The sequence below is a fragment of the Somniosus microcephalus genome, chromosome 24 (genome assembly GCF_052327205.1).
Source record: "Somniosus microcephalus isolate GS21.2 chromosome 24, FLI_Smic_1.0, whole genome shotgun sequence".
Classification (NCBI taxonomy): domain Eukaryota; kingdom Metazoa; phylum Chordata; class Chondrichthyes; order Squaliformes; family Somniosidae; genus Somniosus; species Somniosus microcephalus.
In genome coordinates this window covers 60,905,933-60,927,833 of record NC_141010.1, presented here as the reverse complement: position 1 = coordinate 60,927,833, position 21,901 = coordinate 60,905,933, and the positions used below count along the sequence as shown (strand labels likewise).

The 21,901-nt window shown below is 48.3% G+C and overlaps 1 protein-coding gene across 2 annotated transcripts in view; it reads left to right on the top strand.

Annotated features, from left to right (window-relative positions):
• The window catches only part of LOC147101506 (1-phosphatidylinositol 4,5-bisphosphate phosphodiesterase delta-3-like), a 120,982-nt gene that overhangs the window by 24,207 nt on the left and 74,874 nt on the right, over positions 1-21,901 (top strand). For both annotated transcript variants that reach the window (XR_015073490.1, XM_085966653.1), the window contains exons 2-4: positions 14,988-15,137; positions 18,200-18,428; positions 21,772-21,901. Coding sequence is in view for 1 of the 2 variants with exons in the window: in XM_085966653.1 (XP_085822779.1) it covers positions 14,988-15,137; positions 18,200-18,428; positions 21,772-21,901 (509 nt within the window). In the remaining variant the exon portion in view is untranslated. The remainder of the gene's footprint in view (positions 1-14,987; positions 15,138-18,199; positions 18,429-21,771) is intronic.

The following is a 21,901-nucleotide window of genomic DNA, read 5'->3' as shown; positions in this document are numbered from 1 at the left end:
CTGCCTTTTGGTCACCCATTTACTGTCTGAGCTAGCCTTTACCTGCGGTGTGACCAACTCACTGAATGTGCTATCCACAACATCCTCAGCATCGCGTATGCTCCAGAGTGAGTCCATTCGCAGCTCCAGCGCCGCCATGCGGTCCGCTAGGAGCTGCAGCTGGACACACTTCCTGCACACATAGTTGTCAGGGACAGTGTCCCTGATTTCCCACATGGCACAGGAGAAGCATGACACAGGTCCGAGCTGCCCTTCCATGACTTAACCCTTACAATACCCTTTTATTTACTACGATTTAGCTTAATTATTGAATTCTACTTAGAATAAGTTTGTGAAAGTACTCACCAACCAGTCACCTACCTGTTTTCTGGTGTTGTATTTTCACTGCCGCCTCCTGTCCTGGAACCTTTTCCACCTAGGTTAGGCTCCTGAAATAAAATAAATTGAACCTACCTTTTCAACTTCCCCTAACCCCTAAAAGGTTAGAGGAGGTGGAAGGGTGGGAGACACTACACTGTAGTGTTTCGGGTTTAGCAACAGCTCCACCTATATAAGAGTTACTGGCCTCCTGCTCTCCCGACTGCACCAGCTGTGAAAGAAAAAGCCCGCGAAAGGTGAGCTTTTAAACTCACCAGTTACTGGCCTCCTGCTCTCCCGACTGCCCCAGCAGTTACTGGCCTCCTGCTCTCCCGACTGCCCCAGCTGTGGTCTCGGGCCTCGCCTCTCTCCGGTTTTTATACCGGGCTCCGACTCACTGCTCCCGACTGGTCTCGGGCCTCGCTGGTCGCCGGGTTTTCTCCCGAGCTCCTCCTCGCTGCTCCCGCTGGTCCCGACTCCGCCTCCACCCGCTGCCGATGCCGCACTGGGGCCTACCTGAGCCTCTGGGGCCTCTTGTAGTCGCTCTGCCGCTCAGCTCCGCCTCCACCCGCTGCCGATGCCGCACTGGGGCCTACCTGAGCCTCTGGGGCCTCTTGTAGTCGCTCTGCCGCTCAGCTCCGCCTCCACCCGCTGCCGATGCCGCATTTCAATATCTATTCTCGAGGTGTCTTGCTCCAAAACATAAAAATGTTTTAGGGAGGAGTTCAGTCACATCACGAGCTCACTGAAACCCTCAGACAACAGGGGGATGTAGTATCCGAATTGTGCCACATAATTGTGCAGCTCATACTTAAGTATCTCATTTGCTGTCAGTTTCACTTGAGCATAAGTTTTGATATTGAGTAAAACGTGTTGATTGATGGGACAGGTCCTGTTAGACCCGTAAACCATGGTAGTTGCGGTAGTGGTAACACAGGAGGCACCACCAAAAGCACCTCATACTGGATTTGTACTGGTTTTCCCCACGCTCTGTTACTTACAAAACACAATTATTACAGTCAGTTAAATTCAGTCTTACAATCATTTCAAGCGACATTACAGTTTAACATCTAATCAACAAATCATGGACTTAAAAGATTCTCCAGATCTCTCTTTTACTCATATCCATCTTGTGGATAATTCTTACTAAATTTATTTCTCCCTACCCCTCAATTGCCCCAATCCAAATTCCATGTAACTCTCCACTTAAACTTCAATTTCAATCCCTCTAACAGGTACCAGTGTGTTTAACTTTATTCTGATTGTTTCATTAATTAGATAGTTTCTCGATGGAGTGTGTGGCAATGCTTTAAAAGTTGTTTCACTCTCCTGAGCCACATTAACTATTTCATGTCTTGCTGTTGTCAAGTAACTGAGCATGTCTGAGACCTGTTCCTCAGTGCAAACTCACCATACATTCCCGGATGGTAATTGCTTCATACGTAACAAATCACAGTTACACACTCATATCGTATCTCAATATTTTGCCACACGTGCTATTCGATACAAGCCATTCTCGGGCTTTCAGGTGATCCTATCAAAAGATTGTAGTTGTCTGGAGATCTGTGATCATCTCCCTCTGCGTGGCCCCAATGTCTTGGGTAGTGGCCAGGCGATCAATGCAGTTTTCTTAAAAGGTTCATTAAAGGCAGGGACACAAATGTCTCCAAGAGAAAGCTATCAATTTACTATTTGTAACTACACTTTCCTGACTTTCACTAGAATGAAAAGTCCCATTAATAGCAGATTCTATCTCATTCATGAGCCCTGGAGGAACTTTACTGTCTAATACAATATTTAAGATAGAAATCATAGATCAAACATTCCCACTTGATCCAAGTTATTAACACCTTTTAAAAAAATTCTTTATAACCTGCTATATTGTGCCTGAGTCCATTTTATCATTTCAAAATGATCCTAAAATCCAAACAGCAGTATTGTTGGACTGACAGGTTTTGTCAATGTTCAATTTCATATTTCCCCAAATGCTTTCTTCCTTGATACCCAGCAATTGGCAGGACCACCTAGACTGCTCTCAACCAGTTTATTTTAATGAAAATGTAATTATCCCCTTTAACTTCCGGTAGATTTCCCCTTCTCGTATCTTATCTTATCAGCTCCAACTTCAGAAACAAGTGATTCCCAGACTGGGTGGTTTACACGGTGTTTTAACATTAGAGACAGAAGTGCTGCAATTGATTTACAAGGTAACTTCCATATAACAAAAGAAAGCAGAGAATCCATTGTGGCTCTGCTTAAAAGCCCAAGGGGTTAATTCATCAAATCATAATTTTCCTTCTATCACTGTGGGGAAATATTCACTTAAAATTAAGAAACTTAAATTTAATAATGTCCAATATCTAAATTTAATTCAACAATTCTAAAGTTGGTAAACTTAAACAGCTGTCAGTAGAACGGGTTAACTCCTTTGCAGGATTTTAAGAAGGCGGAGCGAATATTGGCAGGTGCACACAATTGCATCACTTCACGTAAATTAAAAAAAAACTTTCCTGAACGAAAAAGACAGTTGTGTTTTCACAATTCAATAGGATAGTTAACTTTAATAATTCCAGTTTAATTCAGGCCAATATTTTATTAACTAACCACGATACAGAACAGATAAAATAAAACAAATAAAAACACTAAGTTACATCATATTTCTCTTTGTTCTTTCTTCAGATGCCGTTTCAAATCACTGTAAAAATACTGAATACAACTGGAGAAAAATTAGTTTTCACATTTAAACAAAACAAATCAAAATACTTTGGAAAATTCACGATAGCAACCGTGACTCCAAGGTTAAATCTTAGACTGAAACTTAATCTTTTGTTAAACAAACTTTTTGTTTTTCTCAGCTTTTCCACACCAGCTTAATTAAGTTGTAGTTCAAAGTTTTTTTTTCAAATTCTGGGTGCCCAATCTTATTCGCACATTCTTAAACCTTCTAAAATCCAAGACAAGACTACAAAGGGTTAAATGGCTTTTAGCTCTATGTACAGAAAAGTGGGTGGAGCTAAAACAAACACAACAGACACTTTCTTTTAAAGACAAACTTTCAGACAAAAGGAATACTGTAACTCCTTAAACATTCATAAATGCTTTGTAAAAAGACATTAAAATTCACACTGAAAACAAAAAAACCTGCAGAACAGCAGAAAAGAGACATGATCTTTCCTTTTCTCCTTTATTCCATCATAATTATTTTATCCTTTTCCTCATAAGCCAATTTTCAATTTCTGATGTTTTCTACTGAATCTCATTCTGTACTGATTACTGCCGCTGGGATTCTGGGAGAGTAGGGTGGGTGCCTCCCGAACCACCGGGGCATGCACGCACGCACGGGGGTGACTGAGTTGAGTTTGCGATAGTCAATCGTCATTCGATAGTCATCTGGTTTTCTAACCGGCCAAACTGGGGAGCTGGTCATGAACGTGCCTTTGCAAACAACACTCTGCTTTAGCTCCAAGGGAAGGGATCCTTGTATAGTTGTCTGGGTTGAATTGTCAAAGCCTGATAAAACTTGGGGTACGCCCTTTGTAGGATCGGGGTGGGGATCGTGAATGATGGTGGCAGAGGAGCCGGAGTCGACTACCGTTAATTGTTGACGGGCTCCAGAGTCAACAGTGCGGACTACCGGTCTCCCACCACCATCGTAATGGAGAGGGGAAGTCATCTCTCCCTGAGAGGCCTGCAGGAGTCAGAGGGGAGGCAGAAGTTCTGTCATTTGCTCGGGTTGTTGATGCTCCACGGCAACCAGTCGGGCTCCCAGTCCGATGGTCAAAGCCCCTAAGGCTGCCTCTATTCTCTCTAGTCGCTGTTCGACCAGGTCGGGCTCCCGGTCCGATGGTCAAAGCCCCTAGGCTGCCTCCATTCTCTCTAGTTGCTGTTCGACCGGGTCGGGCTCCCAGTCCGATGACCAAAGCCCCTAGGGCTGCCTCCATTCTCTCTAGTCGCTGTTCGACTGGGTCGGGATCCCAGTCCGATGGTCAAAGCCCCTAGGGCTGCCTCCATTCTCTCTAGTCGCTGTTCGACTGAGTCGGGCTCCCAGTCTGATGGTCAAAGCCCCTAGGGCTGCCTCAATTCTCTCTAGTCACTGTTCGACCGGGTCAGGCTCCCAGTCCAATGGTCAAAGCCCCTAGGGCTGCCTCCATTCTCTCTAGTCGCTGTTTGACCTGGTCGGGCTCCCAGTCCGATGGTCAAAGCCCCTATGGCTGCCTCCATTCTCTCTAGTCACTGTTCGACCTGTTTGGGGTCTGCTTGGCTTCGGGGGTTGTTGTTGCACTGACGGGCACAGTTGCCTTGACGGTGGCAGATGGAACAACACATCGAGGCAGCATTTCCTGCCACAGGAGTTTCGGACGGCCCTGACTTTGGGGTAGGCAGTGGGCCTTCGACGGCCGCTACTGGAGCTTTAGCAGGTGTCCCGGGGATATTGGCACGGGGCTGATCCCAAGCCGTTCTGGCATGGGTGCGTACTTGTTCCCACGGGGAGTCTTTGGAGACGTAAACGCCCAGCGCGTTACAGACCAATGGTTGGAGGCCGTTAGCCCGGAGAGTTAAAGCAGTCCCCTCTACCACCCCTGGTGCGCTGGAAAATGTCATGGAGTTTATGCATGAAGGCATTGGGGCTTTGGGTAGGGCCCTGTTTGGTGCTAGTTAGGACCTGGTGGAAGTTGATACCCTCCTCCCCTAGTGCTTGACATACTTCTACCTCAATATCCTCTATTACGCCAAACAGCAGAATGTCCTGACCCATCTCTTATTTTAATTTGGAGGAACACGCAGCCAGGAGGACCTGTTTAAGGTCGTCCCCTTCTAGTTCTGGATGAGTGACCTTAAAAATCCTCCACCACTGCCTGAGGTCGATTGGGCTGGTGTTCATGTCCACCGTCCCTTGGTCATCCTTTAGTGCCCTGACCTCAAAAGTGATAAGGAGCCTATGCGTGGTGGTGGTGACCGTTTCCCCCCTGTCTTTAGGGTCGAGGAGAAGGATTGGACGCCTGCCACCTCCTCTTTAGTCAGGTGCTGAGACTGACGAGCAGCATTGGCCCGAGTGACCACACACACCGGTATCGCCTTGTTTGCTTCGCCATCCTTGTACGGTGGAGGCAGAGCCGAGGGGGTCGGGTTCTCCGCTAGGTTGTCCCAACAAGGGCCGGGATCTCTCAGTTTGATTTTGGAGACAGCAGCCACCACTGCCCGCTGTTGGCTGCTTATCGCCTGAAGCTGTTGGATTTTTGCTGAGCGTGGGATGTGGTCTGCTTCGGGGGAGGCAGTGGTTTGGCACCAGTTTAATTCCCTTATAGCGCTCCTTGCGTCTTCCAACTCCTCACTTAATCTGGTACTTTCTGCCTGTAGTTCAATATTTTGTTCTAGTATTTGCTCTCGTTTCCTTTGTGTACAGTGAGCTTGGTCGTGACCCTTTTTCTCCCAGCATAACTGGGTGCAAAGGTCAAAAGTGCTTTCCTGCCACCTGTTGTTTTCTTTCTGTAACTCTTTGTTTTTCTTATTTAATTGTACAGCGCACAAGTGTGCTCCGTAAGCTAACTTAGCTCGACCCGTTTCCAGCTTAAGTTTGCTTTTCTTAACATCCTCAGAGAGTCTGTCAAGAATATAATCACAGTCCCCGTTACTATCTTCGAGGATTTTTCGATGAACCATTGCCACAGATGTGCCGGCTTTTTCTGTCAGGCTGTCTATTAACCGTTCCCGGTGATATGCCAACACCATTGTATTTCTGGTTTTGCTTTTAACACACTCTCTCCCTGTCCCTTTTTTCAGGGAGCCCCCTACCCAGTCTACGCGACGATCACGCGCAGTTGACCAAGTCTCTCCGGTCCTCGAACCGGAACCTCACAACTCCCAACACTGTATCCCACTTCTGACACCAGTGTAAGATTTAGGATCACAGGTCACACACAGATTACCCCGAGGGTCTTAGGAGTTGTAAGGGGTTTTATTAGAGAGCTACAGTTTAAGCGTAATCAGATACTACATGCGATTGAAATAGATACAGTAGACATGGCAGCTCCGTGACGGGTAACTCGCAGTCCGGATGGGAGGAGGGGAGCCGGGCATGGTGGCCAGAGCGGGAGAAGCAGGCCACCACACGTGGAGCCGGCAACAGTGAGGAGGAGGCGGCGGTGACGAGGAGGACGGAGCGGCTGAGGGACATCGTGCTCCCACTGCCACGGGAAGCCATTGTATTGACTCTGAACGTGGCGCTGTATGTATAGCTGACGCGTCCCCACGGGGAACAAGCATTCCATTGTACTTGTACTTGTACTGGTTACATATGGCAAATAAAGCTGAACTGAACTGAACTGAACAACCCGTGACCGATGCGGGCGATCTATGGCCCCGGAGCGGAATGAAACAACTGGACGGACGGACGGTGAGGCAGTACAGTGGTCCCGGATTAGGTGGATTCCTGCAGTCTGTGGCAGTGGTCACTTCCGTTGGGTCGTTCCTCGAGCTGCTGGAGGTGTTAGGCCGTCAGCCAGCATCGATCCACCTCAGAGGCTAAACTTGACCAAGGTGTGAGGCCGTAGCCACCTCGGGGAAGCCTTCGCCACTAACTGAAGCCTGTTTTCCTCCCTCGGTCGCCCGTTTTTAGACCTTATTTCGATGGGCTGGTTGATACCTGGTGTCAATCATTTTTACCCATCCCATTGTCCAATTACAAGGGAGAGGCTACCTGTGACAGCCCCCACTCCCATCTTGCTGAGGTCAGCTATTTCGCTATCTCTGTTCTAAATGTCTTGTTGCCCTTTCAGGAGACAGCTTGTTTATCTTTAAGGCTCCTTGCTAAATCCCTTATCAGCCTTGAAGGCCTGTTTTTGTGTTCTGATCCCGTAATTCAGCCCTCTGTACAACTCCTTTTCTGACATGACTGGAATATTTCTGTGTCATCAACTTAGGCAAAATGCTGATCTAGGGAACCCGTAACAGACTATTATTTCTTCCAATCCACGATTTCTTACACTTGCGCCCCATAATCCTCCCCTGCCCCCCTCAATCCTCCTCTGCCCTCCTCAATCCTCCCCTGCCCCCCCGTCCTCCCCTTTCACACCCATGCCCTCCCTGCCCCCAGTCCTTCCTGCGTCCCCCCCCCCTCCAGTGGTCCCTGCTCTGGGACAGCCAGTATGAACAGCCACTCTGATATGATCAAAAACAGGAAACAATGTTGGCTGTAATAATTTGCTCTCTCGGTGATATCAGTGAAAGATACCAGTTACCAAAACAATTTCTTCAGGACTCTGGCTCCTGGGCACACAGAAAGCTTGGTCCCCTGTCTGAGTACTCACATTATTCTAACAATGGGCCAGTGTGTCCAGCCCTACTGTGCCGAGGTCTGGAGCTGGCTGCATCTTATTGTAATGTCAAACATTAATTTTATCAAATCAGACTGAAAAAGATTGCAGTCCATTAAAGGCCCATTGATTATAAACACCTGGGTTCTGAGTCTCCACACTCCGTGTCTCCAGACAGTCTGACAGTCTCTGGGCTCCGTGTCTCCAGACAGTCTGACAGTCTCCACACTCCGTGTCTCCAGACAGTCTGACAGTCTCTGTAAAGTCTGTGGGTTGTGCAGTTAATTACGACACAGACTTCAGGAGTAACATACAACAGGACTTTACTATTCGAAGGTCAGGGCGAATCTGCCCTATAAATCATGCCACAGCACTTATATACCGGTGTGGTCACCGTCGGTATTACCGTATACAGAAGCCAAACAAGTAGTGCCACACCTAAAATAGTTCTCTTAAAGGTGAACGGTTACATACAATAGTCTCTTAAAGGTAGACGGTTACATACACTACAATCCTCCCTTTTTAGCTTACAACATACGTATTCCCCATTAAACATAACATATTCAACTTCATGTAAAACAATTTACAGATATAGTCTCTGCGGAAAACAGTTCACAGGTTCAGTCTCTGTGGGAACAGTTCACAGATTCAGTCTCTGGTCTTGACTCGGTCCGAACAACATCTCTGTGGTGTAGCCGGTTCACATTGCTAGCGTGACTCATCCAATAGTCTTTCCCTTGACGCAACAGCTTGAACTTCCGTCCTGCTGAAGCAGCAGTGCTGACTTTTACAAACAGCTGGACTGCCTTAGTAATTTTTCCCTACTTTCCCATTAGAAGTGATAATGATTTAGATGGTTATCATCTTCGGCTTCGTCTTTTCCTTTTTTGCTTCTTGGAGACTTTCGGGGCTCCCTTATCAGCTGCCAGCTGTAGCGCCACCATCTCCCTATGTTCCTTAGACTTTAAGTGCTTCATCCTGATTTCTGCACTTTGGGAGTTTTCATCACAAGCTGGGCAGACCAAGTCCTCGTAATATTCCGTGTCACTCAACAGGTCATGGTAATATTCAGTGTCATCCTGAGCTAGTCTAGCGAGAGGGCCTGCTACTTCTTCCTTACCCAACTGGACGTTAGCCGACTGTTGTTCCCTCCCTAGACATCTTTCCTGAAGAGACTTCTTTATGCGTTCATATTCATCCCACTCTTCCTGGGTTTCCTGCAAATCCTTCACTAATGACTTCAATACTTCCCCTTCCAGCGGAGATTGATTGATTGGGCTATTCAATCCTTCTACTGGAGCATCTGTTTCAACATTCTGTTGTTCCCATTGACGTGATTCAGCGTACTTTTGGCATCCCAGTAAAATCCGTGTTGCACCCTCAGCTATATCCGTAACTTTTGAGAGCTCCGAACTCCTTCCCTCTGAAGATTGAAGCTCGTGTTCAGATTGTTCCCATTGCAGAGTCTTGTCCCTCAACGTATGAAGGAGTTGGCTGACCGTTAACTCTTCCACGGGAACACTGTGAATCAGAGTCTTCTCCATTTCATCCACCTTTTCCTCCAATGCTTTCACCTTCTTTTCCTCTTGGACTTTGGTTTTCAGCGCTCGGAGAAGTTGTGCCATGATGCTATCTAGCTCTTGTGCCATGATGCTCTCTAGCTCATGTCTTACAGTCTCTGTGTTTCTTACAGTTTCCTTTTCTTCCACTGAAAGGATTCCCAGTTGACTCTGTTCTTCAAGTTGTTGAACCTCGGTCATTGCCGCCTCATATTTGTCTTGGGTTTCCTTCAATAATTTTCTGAGTTCTTGGACATCTTGCCTTTCATGTTCTGCCATGTCTTTCACCTCTACTTTCTCATCTATGGATGGAACTTCTACCGATGAGTCTGTCTTGGCCTTGAGCTCATCAAGAATTTCCTGCAGCCTTTGGACTTCTTGCTCATGTTCAACCTTTAGTTGCTCATATGCTTCTACTGAAACTAGCTTTTCGGAGGTTGCCGAGTTAACCCCCTCCAGAATTGTAGCCTGGGCCTGTTCATACTGTTCTTTCAACTTCTCACACTCTGCTTGTAAGGAGTCGTAGAGAAGAACTGGAATAAAATCCTGGCTTCCTGAAGATTCCTCTTCATTTGCTTCTTTCGCAATTTTCTGTTGGAGTTCAGCCAAGGCTGCTATGCTATCTGCCTCTCGAAGTCTCACTGCCATCAAATCTTCTTTATTCTTGCAGTCTATCTCAGCCATTTTCCCTTTACTTTCATTTAACTGAGTGAGTAGTCCCTTATTCTGGGCTGAGAGATATTGCACCTTCTCATGTAGACCATAGCACTCCTTCTCTGTTCGACCTAGCTGGTTACTGCTGATTTGGTTCTGTGTTTCAAGTTCCAACATCCTTTGCTTAGCTTCTTTCAGTTTCGCCCCTATAAGCTCCTCTTGCAACATGGCCACATTATTCTCATCAGGTAAAGAAGCGTTTCTCTTTTCCATGTCCAAGATTTTTTTCTGCATCTCTTTAAGTGCACACTGCGATTCAGCTTCTCTTAACCTTGCCTGCACTAGCTCCGTCTCCAATTGCAGAACAAAATCCTCAGTGTAGCGTGGGTTGCCTTTATGCTGTATCTCTAGATCATGCAAATATTCTAACTCCTGAACATCATAAGGGAGATGTGATCGGTAATTGGTCACGATGGCTCTATGGTCGCTCTCTGCTTGAGCCAGCAGGTTCTGTTGTCTTTCCAGACTCTCCCATTCGGTGTCATAGAACTTTTTCATTGTTTTCATCTCTTGTACGAGACGGTAACTCAATTGTTCTAATTGTTGTCGTACTTTGAGATAACGTTGAGTTCGAGCCCGGTGTTCCTCCGTAATGCATATGTCTGTAACTTGAACAGACTCAAAATTCTCTGTCTTTAGACACGCCATCGTTTTTCCAACCTTAGTCAGTGAGTTCATGTTAACCTTGTTTTTCATACTTGGGCTGGACTTATCGTCTTCCGGCTCAGAGTCTGAGCTGCTTGTCTGCACCGAGTCCTCACTCGTCATTGCTTGTAGGTAGTGCCATTCCATGTCTATTTTCTTGATCCACTCCCGTCCTAGAAGTGGTGGTCCTCCCTCAGGTAGTACGTACAAGTTCATTCTTGGGTGTTCTTTACCCCTATCTCTCACCTTGACTCTTATCTTTCCCATGGGGTATACTTTATGCCCCGTGTATGTCTGCAAGACGAACTTGGTATCTCTTAAGGGTATATGTGAGAAGAGCCGGTGGTAATCCCTTCGATTTATGGCTGATACAGCTGATCCAGTGTCCAACTCCATTTTCACTTGGACTCCAGCTATTTTTAGCATGACCCAGATAGTTTGTAGGTCAGCTTCCTTACTCACATTATGAATTCTCAGACTACCCAGCTCCTGGCCGTTTGGGTCTGAGTCTGAATTCTGTTCGTCTGAACTCTTCTCAGCCACCTTGTGTACCTTGTTGTACTTTTCCTGTGATGGCTTCCTTTGGTTGTTGGTCTTCTTCCCTGACCGGCATACCTTAGCGATGCGACCCAGTTTGCCACATTTCCTACATTCCTGGTTCTTAAACCAGCATTGGTTCTGATCGTGTGTTGTCTTCCCACAGCGATAGCATTTTGTTATACTCGAGGTAATTTGGTCCACACCGAGTGCCGCTGCCTTTAGCTGCATTTCCGCAGTTCCTTTCGCTGCAGCTTCGTGCGATGCTGCTATAAGGACAGCCCTGTCAAGTGTAAGGTCGTTCTCTTCGAGTAATCGCTTTTGCGTCCCTTCCTTGGACAGTCCGCATACGAACTTGTCTCGCAATGCCTCTGTCAGATTCCCTTCAAACTGGCAGTATTTCGCTAGTCTACGCAGTTCGACCAAGTATTCCGCGTTGCTTTCGTCTTTCCGTTGCGTTCTCGCATAGAATATGAATCGCTCAGCCAACATCAACGGTGTGGGGTTCAAGTGATCCTTCAGAACAGCCACTATCTCATCGAAAGTCTGATCCGCCGGTTTAGCTGGTGATAGTAGATGCTTCAAGAGCCCGTATGTCTTTGCTCCCATCGAGTTTAGCAAGGTTATAGCTTTGTCGTCTTCTTCTATTTTGTTGGCCTCACAATAGACCTCAATGCGTTCCACGTACGTGGCCCAGTCTTCTATCTCCGAATTAAAATCGTTGATGTTACCATGCTTAGGCATCTTCCTCTCTTTGGGAACAACACAAGTATTTCTTTAAATTATTATTTCTTTTTTTTTCTAAGATGGCGGTTTTCCCGCAAAAATGGCGGTTTCCCGCTCTTATCTTCTCTCCCCGCCCACTTCAATGGCGGTTTCCCGCTTCTGTCTTCTTCCCCGCCTAATGGCGGCTTCCCGCGTTTCTTCCCTGGCGGGAGGGGTACACTTTCCCCACGGGCGACGGCCGCTGGCTTTCAGGTTCACAGCCTGCGCGTCGGCTTCAAGGCTTTCCCTTTTTTTTTATTTTATGGCAGGGCGACCGGCTCTGGGTACCCCGTTGACGGCGAACAGGTTCAGCCGCTGGGCTGGCTCTCGCACAGTTCCCCTTGCTCGGCTCTGTCTCTCTCCCACTCGCTCGGCTCTACCGGCGCTGGGTACACCCCGTTGACGGAGGACAGTTCAGCCGCTGGACTGGCTCTCGCACAGTTCCCCTTGCTCGGCTCTGCCTCTCTCCCACTCGCTCGGCTCTACCGGCGCTGGTTACACCCCGTTGACGGAGGACAGTTCAGCCGCTGGACTGGCTCTCGCGCAGTCTCTCTTGGTCGGCTCTGCCTCTCCCGCTCGCTCGGACCCCAGCCCTCTCGCAGTCCGGTGCTTCTCTCCCCGGCTGCGGCTGAGTTTCTCTCTTCCCGCGCCTACGCTCCCGGTCGCAGCGCTTCGTGGCTTCGGTCACTGCCCGGCTTTTCCCGCCGGTCGCGGTCTCTCACGACGCCGTTGGACCCGACTTTTTGTCCGGCTCCTTTTCCCCCTCGACCGTGGTCGAGTGCCCAGCCCTTATCCTCCGGCTATTCTTTTCACTTTCCCTTACTCACAGTCACCGTGGCAGAAGGGACAGTCAGTGCCTGTTGCTGATGGAAGTTTTTGTCGCTAAAGTCTTCCTCCTTTCTATTGCTGCAGCCTTGAGTTTTCTCCCAGCCGAATGACGAGGGCGGTTGCCTCTTTTCGACGCTCTTTCGTTGCTTTGAAAATATTGTTGCCGCAGGGTACGATCGGACTCGTCGCCACTGTAAAGTCTGTGGGTTGTGCAGTTAATTACGACACAGACTTCAGGAGTAACATACAACAGGACTTTACTATTCGAAGGTCAGGGCGAATCTGCCCTATGAATCATGCCACAGCACTTATATACCGGTGTGGTCACCGTCGGTATTACCGTATACAGAAGCCAAACAAGTAGTGCCACACCTAAAATAGTTCTCTTAAAGGTGAACGGTTACATACAATAGTCTCTTAAAGGTAGACGGTTACATACACTACAGTCTCCACACTCCGTGTCTCCAGACAGTCTGACAGTCTCCGCACTCCGTGTTTCCAGACAGTCTGACAGTCTCCACACTCCGTGTCTCCAGACAGTCTGACAGTCTCCGCACTCCGTGTTTCCAGACAGTCTGACAGTCTCCACACTCCGTGTCTCCAGACAGTCTGACAGTCTCCACACTCCATGTTTCCAGACAGTCTCCACACTCCGTGTCTCCGGACAGTCTCCGCACTCCGTGTTTCCAGACAGTCTGACAGTCTCCACACTCCGTGTCTCCAGACAATCTGACAGTCTCCGCACTCCGTGTTTCCAGACAGTCTGACAGTCTCCACACTCCGTGTCTCCAGACAGTCTGACAGTCTCCACACTCCGTGTTTCCAGACAGTCTGACAGTCTCCACACTCCGTGTCTCCGGACAGTCTCCGCACTCCGTGTCTCCAGACAGTCTGACAGTCTCTGGGTTCCCGTGAGAATCCTGGGGAATTCTCCATTTTGAATTCTCCCTAAATAAGTATTATTAGTTGTCGGTTCAAGTTTGTATTCTGTAACTGTTACGCGAGGTACGGCGATTCTTGAATAATCATGCTTTTAAACTCGGGTAATACGCCCTGGGTGGACCCGATTAGATTTAAAATGGAGGAAGCCAAGGTGCTGGGCCTTTCTCGGCCAAATTAAAGATGGTTTCCTCGCAGAACAAAAGAGACAGCTTTTCTGTAGGAACAGAACTAGACGAATTAATGGAATTCCAGGGCCTGAGATAAGAGGCGAAGGGAGTGTAAGATTATCATGGAATGTTACGATATCTGCGGTGAATTAAAAACATTGGTCTCTCACGGAAACAGCAAGAATACCATGGAGAACTGTTTAATTTGTGATGCCATAACTACCCCGGATGGGTCTTGATGGTCAAAAACAGGTGATGTAAGAGTGTCATCAGACTAGAAGCTGCGTGAGCCAAGGTGCTGCCGACATGGCATCTCTACGATTGGATTTTGGGTTTGAGTAGTCGGCCAGTGATTGGTTCAGGAGGACTCCATCGGTTTTGAATGAGAGTAAGGGTACAAGAAGAGGTCTCTCAGACACTTCGGTTGTAGAGATATTTGGCAGAAGAGAGCTTGGGAACATCCCCTAGAAGAGCCGAGGAGAGATTCGGGTTGGCAGAGGACCCACACATGTCACATTGGGCGGACGAGTGAGCCTAGAGGCCAGGGCTGACCGGGGTGGGCTTGTGGAGATCGCGACTTCTTCCCAGGACATAATGGGTAGTATAAATCTTGATCGCCCCTTGCTTAACCAGTGCTCAGATGCTGTAATGTATCCAGTCCCACTTACAGTGAACAAGATATAATCACTGACACCAATACGGGTCAAGTCGAATCTTTTGGAAATTAGGAGTGAAAGGGTTAATTGGCGAAGAGCCAGAAACTCACCAGTCTCCAGACAGTCTGACCGTTATGGGGGTCCCCGTGAATCTGCCGTTTGTAGAGGCAATATTCTGGCATCGTGCTCTGTGGGGTGTTTTGCCCTTGGAGTACCAATCAGAAATTCTGGGTGTAGGCGGAAAATTGTGTGGCATGTGTTTAAAATTCCCAAAGTGCGCTCTGGGTAGTCGAGCCGCCTCCAGTGAGCGCAGAGTTAGGATATCACCCTTTGTGCTTTCAAATTTACACTTGAGTTAACTGATGGACTGAATTATTGGGAAACGGAACGCACCTGTCTCCTCTCCTCTCCTCTCCTCTCCTGCCCTGTCCGGGAGCCTCTGAAATGTCCCTGCTTACTGTGTTTGTGCAGGGAACTTGACCTTTGCCCTCCTGCCTCACTCAGGACTGCATGAAGATGAAGACGTGAAGTTCATGCTGAAAGGCAGCAAGTTAAAAAAAGTAAAGTCGAGTACATGGAAGAAGGATCGACGGATGAAACTGCAGGAGGATGGGCTGTCCATCTGGTGCGAGTCCAGGAATAAGTCACCCACCTGTGAGTATGGGCACAGCACCGGCTGCATTACTGCTTCAGCAATCGTGTGTTTTCCTGGGGAACCGAGGACAAATAAATCGAGTGGAGCAAGAGACGGTCTCAGCCCCCACGTCCCCTAAATTCCCTGAGATGGCACAGGCCCATTGTCAATAACTGGACCATGTCATTGGTTAACAGACAGGAAACAGAGAGTAGGAATAAATGGGTCTTTTTCAGGGTGGCAGGCGGTGACTAGTGGGGTACCGCAGGGATCAGTGCTTGGGCCCCAGCTATTCACAATATATATCAATGATTTGGATGAGGGAACCAAATGTAATATTTCCAAGTTTGCTGACGACACGAAACTAGGTGGGATTGTGAGTTGTGAGGAGGATGCAAAGAGGCTTCAAGGCGATTTAGACAAGTTGAGGGAGTGGGCAAATACATGGCAGATGCAGTATAACGTGGGTAAATGTGAAGTTATCCACTTCGGTAGGAAAAACAGAAAGGCAGAGTATTATTTAAATGGTGATAGATTGGGAAATGTTGATGTACAAAGGGACCTGGGTGTCCTTGTACACCAGTCACTGAAAGCAAACATGCAGGTGCAGCAAGCAGTTAGGAAGGCAAATGGTATGTTGGCCTGCATTGCAAGAGGATTTGAGTACAGGAGCAAGGATGTCTTACTACAGTTATACAGGGCCTTGGTGAGACCACACCTGGAGTACTGTGTGCAGTTTTGGTCCCCTTACCTAAGAAACGATATACTTGCCATAGAGGGAGTGCAGCAAAGGTTCACCAGACTGATTCCTGGGATGGCAGGACTGTCGTATGAGGAGAGATTGGGTCGCCTAGGCCTGTATTCACTAGAGTTTAGAAGAATGAGAGGGGATCTCATTGAAACGTATAAAATTCTGACAGGGCTAGACAGACTGGATGCAGGGAGGATGTTTCCCCTGGCTGGGGGTGTCTAGAACGAGGGGTCACAGTCTCAGGATACGGGGTAGGACATTTAGGACTGAGATGAGGAGAAATGTCTTCACTCAGTGAACCTATGGAATTCTTTACCACAGAAGGCTGTGGAGGTCAAGTCACTGAATATATTTAAGAAGGAGATAGATAGATTTCTAGACACAAAAGGCATCAAGGGGTATGGGGAGAGAGCGGGAATATGGTATTGAGATAGAGGATCAGCCATGATTATATTGAATGGCGGAGCAGGCTCGAAGGGCCGAATGGTCTACTCCTGCTCCTATTTTTTTTCCCTATGTTTCTATTAATTGGGGAAAGTATTTTTTCCTCATTAGCCACATCCTCTGCTTTGTTGGGTCGATGGTTTGTTCTGTGACTACTGACAGCGTGGGCATCAGTGATGGCAAATAGTGTCAATGATACACTGTACCATTAGCACAATGTGTTACTGTAAGGGAGGGCTGAGAGACAGAGTTATTGGGGGGATTTCTAACCCCATAAAATGGATGGGTTGGGGTCAGAGGGAGGTTAACGAGTTTAAAAACTTGAATCCCGACCCCAACCTATCTCCAACCTGCCCACTTCTGGCTTTAACAGAGGCGAGACGGTGAGCGGTCAACCGGCCCGCTCCCAGGAGGCGAGAGTCCATTTAAATATTACAATCAGGCTGCGAGCCTCATGGTGATCCACCATTTTAAATTTAACTTTGAATGGTCGGGTTTCCCGCTCGCTCGGCTCTACCGGCGCTGGTTACACCCCGTTGACGGAGGACAGGAAACAGAGCTTTAAAATGTTAATCAGGACCTGCTGTTAAATTTAGCAGGGCCTGCGGAGGCAGTCTTGGCCCCCCATCCCCCCCACCCCCCCCCCCCCGGATCCCTACCCACCCCCAGATTAAAAGTCCGGCTATCGAGTCAAAACAGAGCTTTTACAAGGGCTGTTGGCATCCTAGATCTAAGCAATAAGTGAAGGTAGAATTCGATCTATAGGATCTGATTACAGTAACTGAAGGGAGGGTTAGATCTACAGGACGGATTCATTGATTGTGGGATCGCTTAGCTCTGTCTATAGCATGCTGCTTCCGCTGTTTAGCATGCATGCAGTCCTGTGTTGCAGCTTCCCCAGGTTGGCACCTCATTTTTAGGTACGCCTGGTGCTGCTCCTGGCATGCTCTTCTACACTCGTTGTTGAACCAGGCTTGATGGTAATGGTAGAGTGAGGGTTATGCCGGGCCATGAGGTTACAGATTGTGGTGGAATACAATTCTGCTGCTGCTGATGACCCAAGCGCTTCATGGATGCCCAGTTTTGTGCTGCTAGATCTGTTCTGAATCTATCCCATTTAGCACAGTGGTAGTGTCACACAACATGATGGAGGGTGTCCTCAGTGTGAAGACGGGACTTTGTCTCCACAAGGACTGTGTGGTGGTCACTCCTACCAGTACTGTCATGGACAGATGCACCTGGACAGGTAGATTGGTGAGGAGGAGGCCAAGTTAGTTTTTCGCTCGTGTTAGTTTCTCGCCACCTGCCACAGGTCCAGTCTGGTATCTATGTCCTTTAGGACGTGGCCAGCTCGGCCATTATATAGCACCTTTAACGTACTAAAACGTCCTAAGGCACTTCGCCGGAGCATAATCAAACAAAATTCGACACCAAGCCACATAAGGAGATATTGGGACACGTTTTGGTCACAGAATTAGGTTTTAAGGAGCATCTTAAAGGAGGAGAGAGAGGTAGAAAGGCAGAGAGGTTTAGGGAGGGAATTCCAGAGCTTAAGGCCTAGGCAGCTGGAGGCACGGCTGCCAATGGTGGAGCGATTAAAATACAGGCACAGAGCAAATTATTAGTGTTGTAGGTGAGGTGGATTGAATTGAATGGACTGCTGGAGTGAGCTTGGGGCACTAGGAAGGTAAATACGAAGCTTCTGAGAGATTGGGCTAAACTTTCCTCTTCACTGCCCGGGCAGTGAGCTGGCAGTGCCAATCGTCTGCCCATCAGAGAGCCTGGCCGATTTTCATTCCAGATTCCCGGCCAATCCGTGAAGAGAAATCTTTTCCCAGGTGATTTTCAGAAGCTCGTCCATTGCTAATCTCTTGTCTGATTTTTCAGTCTCGGTGATGGATATCCGGGATGTCCAAGAGGGTCACCAGTCGGAGGTGATGAAGAAACATGGCAGCAGCTTCTCCGAGACACGGTGCTTCACCATCGTGTTCACGGGCAGCCGGACCACCCTGGACCTGGTGGCAGCATCGGAGGAAGAAGGGAGGCGATGGGTTCATGGGCTTAAAAAACTGAGGAAAAAAGCAGAAACCATGAGCCAGCGAGATAAAATTGAACAATATCCTTTGTAAAATTCTTTTGACAAAGATAGGGGAAGGAATAGGCTGGGTAGTAGACTGGGTTCTAGCATTGTCATTGTGCACCAAGGACCTGATGTCACTCTCAATTTTTCTGGTTGCTGATGATGGTGCTGAGCACCATGACTTGAGTCAATGCCAAACTCGGTGCCCGGCAGCCATATCTACACAGCCGAAAACAGCCTCCAAATTGGCACCAACTTGGCAAACTCGCCCCAAAGTAAACCCAATAACAACAGACCATTTGAGAAACAGAATCCTCCTATTGCTACTGCAAGGGGTGTTTAGGATGGCCCAGGATGACCCCCATCTGATCTCCCCTCTCTTACTGCAGCTTCCCCAGGTTGGCACCTCATTTTTAGGTACGCCTGGTGCTGCTCCTGGCATGATCTTCTACACTTGTTGTTGAACCAGGCTTGATGGTAATGGTAGAGTGAGGGATATGCCGGGCCATGAGGTTACAGGTTGTGGTGGAATACAATTCTGCTGCTGCTGATGGCCCACAGCGACTCATGGATGCCCAGTTTTGAGCTGCTGGATCTGTTCTGAATCTATCCTGTTTAGCACGGTGGTAGTGCCACACAACACGATGGAGGGGGTCCTCAGTGTGAAGGCGGGACTTTGTCTCCTCTTGGCCTGGCTTTTGTTGGGTGTTATGATCATGAGGCCCTGTCCTGATGTTGTTCACACATCGATTTTCCTGGAGTTTCTCTTTGTGTAAGTTTCCTCTGGTGGGGGGAGTCCTGAACCTTAAAATTAGAGCCAGGCTGTTCAGGGGTGATGTCAGGAAGCACTTCTTCACACAAAGGGTAGTTGAAATCTGGAACTCTTGCCCCCTTAAAGCTGTTGAGGCTGGGGGTCAATTAAAAATGTCAAAACTGAGATTGATAGATTTTTGTTAGGCAAGAGTGTGAAGGATTACGGAAACAGGGCAGGTAAATGGAATTAAGATACAGATCAGCCATGAAAAAGAAAGAAAGACTTGCATTTATATCGCACTTACCACGACCTCAGGACGTCCTAAAGCGCTTTACAGCCAATGAAGTACTTTTGAAGTGTAGTCACTGTTGTAATGTAGGAAACACGCCAGCCAATTTGCGCACAGTAAGCTCCCACAAACAACAATGTTATAATGAGCAGATGATCTGTTTTTAGTGATGTTGATTGACTATTGGCCAGGACACCTCAGATAATTCCCCTGATCTTCTTCAAAATAGTGTCATGGGATCTTTTACATCCACCTGAGAGGGCAGAGGGGGCCTCGGTTTAACATCTCACCCGAAAGACGGCGCCTCCGACAGTGCAGCGCTCCCTATAGGCCTTGTTTGTAAATACATTGCAGGTCTCTGGAGTGGGACTTGAACCCACAACCTTCTGACTCAGAGGCGAGAGTGCTGCCCACCGAGGCACAGCGAACTGCCTTGTTATGAGGCATAGGTATCATTTGCAAATACAGCACGGATCTTTGAAACTGAGGCCAAAAAATGAGTCACCCTATTAGCGCCCCGGAAAAATTAGCGCCCCCGCGACCGAAATTGAGTGGTAGCGCCCCAAGATGGAAGCGGGGTGCTACTGGAAGCACCCCGCCTCCCTCTTGGGGCGCTATGAGGGAATATCGCGGCGCTACGTGCCACCGTATTGCAGACCTTCCTCCCCTTCTTAAAGGGGAGGGGCCTTGCGCAGCACGACCCGCGGCCCAGCTGGGCCCCCAGGGATCAGAGTGCCAGCAAAAGAGCCCGGCACTCAAGAGAATTGCCGGGCTCATGGAGCGCAGCCGGCACTCCGCGGGGGGGGGGGGAAGCAGGTAAGGAGGCCGGGGACAGGAGCGGAGGCAGGTGCTGGCAGGTGGCCACCAACAAAAATGGCCGCCCCGCACCTCGCCTTTAAATAGCGCCTCCCCGGCTACAGGTAGGCCTCCCTGACCCTGTCGGACATAGCGTCCGGTGGTAAGTCAGGGGGCGCTCCCGAAGATCGTGAGCGTGGCGCTGCGCACGATGATGACATCATCGCCGGTGGCGCAGCGCCACAGAGCGCAAACAGTTAGCGCTGCCGCTAACCTCCCGCTGAATATCGCGGGAGGCGTCGGCGGCACCACGCCTGGGCGCGAGTTGCTTTGCGCCCAGGCGCGGCACCGCCAACGCCTCCCGCGCTAACTGGAGTCGCAAAGCAACTGAGTTTTTCCCCCTGAGAGTTATGGTAGACAAGGCCACGTAAAAGGTAAATAGGATTCTGGGATTTATACACAGGGACTTGAATATAAAAGTAATGAAGTGACGTTGAACTTGTGGAAGACATTAAGTTGGGCCAAAGTTGGACTATTGCGAGCAGTCCTGGGAATCTCGTTATAGAAAGGTCATTGCAGCAAAGACCCACGCCAATGACACGGAATGAGAAGTTACACTGAGGAAGAAAGGTTCAAAAAATTAGGGCTTTGTCACTGGAACTGGGATGATTAAGGGGGATCTAAAAAGTTTTTCAAATCTATGAATGGTTGTAAATGGGTTGATAATAAAATATTGTTTTGAATGGTTAATAAATCGACAGAAGTGGGTACAGAGTGAAGGCATCAGTAGCGACCGAAGGGAACGTTAGCAGAAGTATGTTCACACGGAGAGTTATTAGAACATAGTTATTGGAGCATGGTTTGCTTCACCACCCGTGTCTACTGAGGCAGAGACATTTATTAAAAGGGAATTGGATTAATATCGGAAAAGGATAGGGAAGGGCAGTGAAATGGGATTAGAGTAGGGAGCTGCAGCTGGAAAGCTGACACCAACATGTACATGAGGGGCTGAATGGCCTCCCATGCTGTAGTTTCTATGGTTCTATAAGCCAGCGTGCGATACCAGCACATACCAGGCCTATCGCTCTACTTTAAGCCTTGCATCCATTTATGTATCTGTGCACATGCTGTGCATGCTACTGTTCCTTTTTATATTTCAGTTTACAGGAAACTCTTTTAACCGGCACCTCGACATCCGGAAATCTCTCTTAACCGGCAAAATTCAGGAGTAGGTTCAGGTAAGTTTTACTTCATATTAGTGGCCGTGTAACCGGGGTTCCTGGATCTGTGGCCGTGTAACCGGGGTTCCTGCACCTGTGGCCGTGTAACCGGGACTCCTGCGCAAGTGCCATGTAACCAGGGCTCCTGCACCTGTGGCCGTGTTTGGGGCTCTCGTACCTTGGTAATTATACCTCTCTGTAATCTGGACTTTTTGATCAACCGACACCACGCCAGTCCCGTCGGTGCCGGATAAGAAAGAGTTTCCTGTAGTTTCCTGAATAAGTGTCCACTGATTTCGTTATTGCCTTAAATCCAGCCACCTTGATTCATCAACACCTACAGAAGGCTGATAAAAATAATGACAACAAAATCAGCTTCAAGGAAGTGAAAAATCTGCTGAAGATGATCAATCTCAAAGTTAATGACGATTACGTCAACTTGCTCTTTGAG